This window comes from Coturnix japonica, unplaced genomic scaffold (assembly GCF_001577835.2).
Source record: "Coturnix japonica isolate 7356 unplaced genomic scaffold, Coturnix japonica 2.1 chrUnrandom507, whole genome shotgun sequence".
In the NCBI taxonomy this organism is placed as follows: domain Eukaryota; kingdom Metazoa; phylum Chordata; class Aves; order Galliformes; family Phasianidae; genus Coturnix; species Coturnix japonica.
The window spans coordinates 31,344-38,445 of record NW_015439896.1 but is presented as its reverse complement, the minus strand read 5'-3'; the positions used below and the strand labels follow the sequence as shown (position 1 = coordinate 38,445).

At 55.5% G+C, this 7,102-nt stretch overlaps 1 protein-coding gene across 1 annotated transcript in view; it reads right to left on the bottom strand.

The window, feature by feature from the left end:
- The window catches only part of GRIPAP1 (GRIP1 associated protein 1), a 15,319-nt gene extending 13,456 nt beyond the window's left edge, over positions 1-1,863 (bottom strand). Inside the window, 5 exon segments of the mRNA XM_032441706.1 lie at positions 264-350; positions 467-544; positions 992-1,091; positions 1,577-1,672; positions 1,814-1,863. Coding sequence (XP_032297597.1) covers positions 264-350; positions 467-544; positions 992-1,091; positions 1,577-1,672; positions 1,814-1,852 — 400 coding nt within the window. The 5' untranslated portion in view covers positions 1,853-1,863.
- Between the last annotated feature and the right edge of the window lie 5,239 nt (positions 1,864-7,102).

Below are 7,102 nucleotides of genomic sequence, written 5' to 3'. Positions count from 1 at the left end.
GCACCCCACTCCACACCTGCAGGCGCCTCCTCAGGCTGCGATCGCCTCTCCAAGCCGCTGCTGCTGCCAGCTCCCAGCGCGCTCCCTAGGATCGACGCGTCTCACTTCTGCAGCTCTTCCTAATGTTAACATCCACGACGCCTCAGGATGGTGCCTTTGTTCCAGCGCATCTCCCTGCAGACCCCCCCAAATTAAAACAAACCCACATTGGGGGTCTAAAGGATCAATGGGGGACCCCTGAATTGAGGCTGGGGGCAACTCACGGTCGTTGGATTTAGCGGATGAGAGAGTCCCACAGCTTCCTTCGATCCGGTCGTTCGATGCTTGAAAAGCTCGGCCGCCGCATCGGACTGCGGGATGAGGAGTGGTCAAAGCAGGACCCCATGGAGACCCCAGACCACATGGGAGACCCCAGACCCAATGGAGGGGGACCCAGCACCACCATGGAGGACCCCCCTGCCCCAACTGGAGCAGCCCCCCTGGCTCAGCTTCAGTTGTGTTGTCCTTCTTCTGACGCTCTTCAGCAGCGCCTTCGCCTCCGTTTCTGGGTGGGGGGGACAGAGCTGTCAAGTATGACCCCCCCCCATACCTGCACACCCATAGAGACCCCCCGATAGAGACCCCGCCCATACCTGCCCCACTGAGACACCCCCCAATACCTTAGCCCCATAGAGACCCCTCCCCATACCTGCCCCATAGAGAAGCCCCCCCATAGAAACCCTCCCATACCTGCCCCACTGAAAAAAGACCCCCGCTAGGAGACCCCCCGATAGAAGGACCCCTCTCAAAACATACCTGCCCCACTGATGACCCCCCCCATACCTGCCCCATAGAGACCCCCCCGATAGAGACCCCCCCGATAGAGACCCCCCCCCCCACCTGCCCCACAGAGACCCACCCATACCTGCCCCATACAGACCCCCCCCCATAGAGACCCCCCCATACCTGCCCCACAGAGCCCCCCCTATAGAGCCCCCTCCCCATTAATTACCTGTGAGCTCAGCCTTGACGCAGGGCAGCTCGGCGGGGCAGGAGCTGCTGCTGGTTGGGGGGGGGCTGAACAGCTCCAGGAGGGGGGCGGGGGCCGGCATCTACATTAAGGGGGGGGGGCGAGGGGGGCGGGGCCAGTGAGTTAAATAGGCCACGCCCACCCCCATAGAACATAGGCAATCCATAGGCCACGCCCACCCCGCAGACCACGCTTACCAACAGGCCACGCCCTCCATAGACCACGCCCCCAAACACGGAAAGCCACGCCCACCTCCCATAGACCACGCCCCCAAACACGGAAAGCCACGCCCATCTCCCATAGGCCACGCCCCCAAACACGAAGCCACGCCCCCGGGTCTTAAAGGGCCAGCACCTCTTTAATGTGCCGGGCAGCCCATAGGCCACGCCCACCCCATAGACCACGCCCCCACTACGAAGCCACGCCCACCCCCGGGTCTTAAAGGGGCAGCGCCTCATTTTATACCATGCTGTGCAGCCTATAGGCCACGCCCACCCCCCATAGGCCACGCCCACCATAGACCACGCCCACCCCCTGTTCTTAAAGGGGCAGCGCCTGTTTTCGTACCGTGCTGGGCAGCGTGGGGCTGTCAGTGGGGCCGAAGCTGAGCAGCTCGTCGTAACTGGACTCCAGGCTGATGATCTCATCGATGACGTCATCAATCTTTTGGGGGGATTCAACCCAAAAAAAAAGAGCAATTTCTGGTCCCCTATTGCCCACAACTGACCCCAGCCCCCCCTATAGAGCCCCATAACATCACAACTGACCCCAGCCCCCCCTATAGAGCCCCATAACATCACCCACCTCCTTCTCAGAGCCCCCCCCCAAGTGCAGCGTGGCCATGGGGCTGTGGGGGGGGGATAAAATAATAAAAAAATAAAATGGGAAAAAGGGGGGTGGGGGAAAAAAAAAAGAAAAAAGGGAAAAAAAAATTTTGGGGCCCCCCGGGCCCCCCTTCCGCCCAACCCTGTTCTTTTAATTCCTTTGCATCCGGCCCCGTGCAAGGGCCGTTGCTATCTCCTCCTCCCCAGCCCCCGCTGCTGCCCGCAAGCTCCCAGCTTTCTCTTCTTTTATCGCTTGCTCTCCTTTTCTGCAGCTTCCTAAATGTAATCCACGACCCGTTGCCTTTCATGTATGGGGCGCCTTTTCGTTCCAGCGCATCTTCGCCTGCAGAACCCCCCCCCCAAATTATAAACAATATCTTCTCATCTATTTGGGGTTTCCTAAGGATCCAATGCGGGGGACCCCTGAATTGAGGCGTGGGGGCAACTCACGGGTCGTGGATTTTAGGGATGAGGGTCCCAGCTTTCTTCTTTTTTTTTTTTGACCATCCCGGTCGTTTGATGTTGAAAACCGTCGGCGCCGCTCGACTGCGGGATGGGGGGGGTCATGTCAGGACCCCATGGAGACCCCCAGACCCACATGGAGACGCCCAGACCCACAATGGAACCCAGACCACATGGAGACCCCTGCCCCAACTGCAGCCCCCCGCTCAACTTCAAGGTTTGTGGTTCTGTCCTTCTTCTCTGACTGCTCCTTCACAGCGCTCTTCGCCTCTCGATCTGGTGGTGGGGAGCGAAGAGCTGTCCAGGTATTGACCTCTCCCCCCAATACCTCCCCCATAGATTACTCTCCCCCCGATAGAGAACCCCCCCACCATACCTGCCGCCACTTGAGACTCACCCCCCCAATACCTGCCCCATATATAGCCCTCACCCATACCTGCTCCAATAGAGAGCCCCCCCATAGAAACACCCTGTTCTCTATTTATTTCCTGTCCCCAACTGAACCCCCCTCGATAGAGACCGGGGCCGGCCCGATAGAGACCCCTCTCCATACCTGCCCCACTAGACGCCCCCAACTACCTGCCCCAATATAGACACCCCCCCAGAGACCTTTCCCCAATACCGTGCCTCCATAGAGACCTCCTCGACCCAACCTGCCCCCCACAGAGACCGCTCGATCCCCATCACCTGCCTTTCCTATAACATGACCCCACCTTCAGTATGAGACCTCTCTTCTCTATACTTCTCTATTTCTATATCTCTTCTTCCTATAGAGCCTTTTCCGTCCCATGTAATTTATCCTGTTTATTCTGGTCATTTTTCTCTTGACTTTTGCAGCGGCGAGCTCGGCGGGGCAGGAGCTTCTTTTTGCTGGTTTTTGGGTTCTGAACAGCTCCAAGGAGGGGGAGGGGCCGCGCGATCTAACATGTAGGGGGGGGGGCGAGGAGGGCATGGGCGGCGAGGTGTGTAGTTAAAGGGTAAAGGCGATCGCCTCTTACTTTATTCCCTTCATATGGAGAGCAGATGCATTCTCATTAGCCAGCGCCCACTTTTTCCCGGCAGACCACGCTTATCCAACTCGGCCACGCCCGTCCATTATGACCAACGAGCCCAAAACACGTGAATACGCCAGCCCGACCTCCGCATAGGACCCACAGCCCCCAGAACCCGAAATAGCCACGCCCAATCTCCCATGAGGCCGACGGCCTCCCGAGAACTACGAAGCCACCGCCCTCCGGGTCTAAGGGCCAGCACCTTTTAATGGTGCCGGCAGTGTCCCAAGGCACGCCCACCCGCATATACCACGCCCCACTACAGACCAGCCATCGCCCACGACCCCGGGTTGCTTAAGGGGACAAGCGCCACTCCTTTATACCCATGCTGGCAGTCCGTAATTAGGCCACCGCCCATTTCCCCAGTAGCCCCACGCCCACCATAATCGGCAGCTCCCACCCCTCTGTTAGCCTTGAAAGGGCAGTCGCCCTGTTTCGTACCGTGCCCTGGGCCGCGTGGGCTGTCAGTGGCCCGCCGAAGCTGAGCAGTCTCGTGCGTAACGTGGATCTTCTCGCAGGCTGATGGATCTCATCGATGATCTTGTCATTCAATGTCTTTTGTTGGGGGATTCCCAACACCAATAATATAATAAGAATGAATTTCTGGTCCTTCTGACTATTTGTTCTTTCATCATCTTGACTTCTTATTTCTCTTCTTCCTTCTCTTATATGAGCCACTATACATCACTAACTGACCCCCGGCCCCTCCCTATAGAGCCCCATATATCTATCACCCAGCCTCCTTCTCAAGCTCCCCCCCCAATGCATCTTGTTCCATGGCTGTTGTGTGGTTGGGCTTGCATAGTGGCGGTGGGCTGCATTGGGCTGTATGTATTGGGGGGGGGGCTGGGGGGGCTTCGGCCGCGGGTGGAGCTGAGGAACTGGCGGAGCTGCTGGCGCTGGGCCAAGCTGCGGAGTGTGAATATCTGGGTGGTTTTTTGTTTTTTTTTTTTTCTTTTTTATTCTCTTCCAGGGTTGGTCTGAATATCCTATGTTGGGGGTGTGTGGGGGGGACTAGACGTTATTTTGTGGGTTGTCTCCTTTGCATGTCCTTTCCCCCCGCATTTCCCATAAAAATACGACATGGATCTATAGATAACCCCCCTTTCGAATTCTATATGCACGGAATCCCCCCATAGACCAAAACACAGCCTCCTCCATCCTATAACACCTCAATGTCTTATCCCCAACCCGCTTTCTTATCCCACAATGCTCCATAGACCCTTTGTGTGACTCGCTCCCAATTCCCATTGTGGGCCCTTCCTCTCCAATTTCCGCATTGTCCGCCCCCAACCTACATTGCCCCTCTTTTCTTCTCCTCTCCATTGTGCCTCCCCCCAACCCTATCATCCCACCCCAACTTCTCTCCTCTCCTTCTATTCTGGCCCTCTCTGTGGGTCCCCCCTATTCTGTTTCCCCCTCCTCTCTATATATCTACTTCGCTCTTCGCCTGTCTCTTCTGTCATTGTGCTATCCCATCCCCCCATTTGTGACCGTGTTCCCCTTGCCATAGTGCGCCCCGTTCCCTCTCATTGTGTCTCCACCAGCCTCCCGCTAAGCGGTCTTTCAATTTGTACCCGTCCCTATCCTAGACCTACATTGCTTTCCCCCCTCTCTACATTGTCCTCTTTGCCCTACTTTTCCCCTCTTTCCCTATACCCTACATCCCCTCTCTTTTTGTTTTGTCTCTATATCATCTCTCTCGCGATGTCTCTCCCCCCCATTTCGTCCTCCCTCTTCAGATCTCATTGGCCTCCCTCCAACTCAATTTTCCCTTCTCCCAACCCATCTCCCCCCCCGCCATATGTGCTTTTCCTTTCCTTCTCTCCTTGCATTCTATGCTTCCCTCCTCAGCTTCAAGTCAACCTTCTGTGGCTTAATCTAGTTGAGGTCTGTCGCTGCCTCCGTGTCGGGTGCGCTTCCTTCTCTACATCAATGGCTCGTGTTTTTTGGCTATGTTGGTGTGTCTGTATTATTTTTTTCTGGTTTGTTGTTGTTGTGTGTTGTTGTGTGGTTTGGGTGGGGAGCTGGGTTTTTGTCTTCTTTTCGCACGCGCTTGGTTTTTTGTTTTTGTTTTGTGTTGTTTTTTGTGTTGAGTGGAGCGGCGTCCATTTTTTTTTTTTTTTTGGGTGTTGGGTTTTGTTTTTTTTTTTTGTGTTGTTTTTTGGTTTTTTGGTTTTTTTTTTTTTTTGTTTTTTTTTTCCCGATTGCCGGGGGGGTGGGGACTTGGGGGTGGGGGGCAAGAGGGCGCCCCCGCCCCACCCCGTCCCCTGCGCTCATCGCTCCCTGGGCCTGTGGCCCTCCATCACTGCTGCCGCAGCAGAACCCGCGACGAGGGGGGGCCGGCGTGTTTGGTGAGTTGTCTGGCAGTCAGTTGCCTGTGGATTTATGAGGGGGGTTAATGTTAGGGGGGGGGGTTAATGTGTTGTTGTTTTAATTGGGGGGGTCTTGTGGTCGCTCATAGGGATACTCAGGATTGTTGGGGGGATCTGTGGTTTGGTTTCTACTTTATGGGCAGGCGGTTGCTCTTTCAGTGCTGTATGAATTGGTACTGCGGGGGGTTCCCCTGCCGCGCGCGAGCGTCCACCGGGGGGGGTTTATCGTTGGGAGTCTGCCCCTCCCCCCATGTGGTCCCCTTCTATCGATTTTCAGCTCTAATGTATTTGCCTTCTTCTGATTTCCGGGCAGCTATTCTATGACGCTGGACACTGTGGGAAGTTTGGGGGTGACACAAACCACAATGAACCCCCAATAGTGTGCTCAGTGATCACTCTCCATGCCTCCATAGAAAACACTGTGCTTCAATGACCCCTATAGACCCCCATACACCCCATAGAATCCCTATAGACCCCATGAGGTATTCCCTATAGTACCATTACTCTCTGCCCTCATAAGACCCCTTATGGATATCCCCTCTAAGACCACCTCATGCTCCCCATAATATCAACCAGACTTCGTGCCCCAACCCCTCTTATAGAATATCACTTGGTGCCTCCATGGATCCCCTAAAAAACCCCCATACGACTCTCATATTTATCTCGCCAATTAGGATCACCCTGTCCTATATGGACCACCCTGCCCTCATAGACCTCCTATGGTACCTCCTATATTGGACCAACCCTATTCTCTCTATATATGAAGTCACTGTGTCCCCAGTCCGCTTTCCCATATTCCTTGATGCCCGCCCATTAAGTCCTCCTCCATGATCCGATTTTTCCCTGCCCCCCATAGCCCCCCATGACCCTTTCCTCTCTATAGTTCCCCCTTCCCTTAGCCGGTTTCAACGCACCTGCCAGACTGTGCTGCCAGCCCGGCTCCTTCCTCATAGTAACTATTATACCGTGGTCTGGATCCCGTGGCGAGGGCCCGGGGTCCTTCAGTGGGTTGTCCCGTCCGTTTGAAACATTGTGCTCCTTCTCCCCCTCCCCGCCTTCTCCCCCTATATATAAACCCACAAGTGCCTTAAAGGGAACGGGTTCTCTCTATTGGGGGCCTCTGTTGTTGTTGTTATTTGGGGCTGGAAGTGTGTCTTCTTTCTATTGCTTGGAGGGTTGGTGGACCCTATGTTCCCCAATTGGGCTGGGGGTCTCCTTATGGGCTGGAGCCTATGACCCACTATGGGCTCCCTATGGGGCCTGGGGTGTTGTATTATGGGGCTGGGGGCTGTGTTATGGGCTGGGGGCTCCTATGGGCTGGGGTGTTTGTTATGGGGCTGGGGCCTTCCTATAGCCCGGAGCCTTGAAACCCCTATGTTC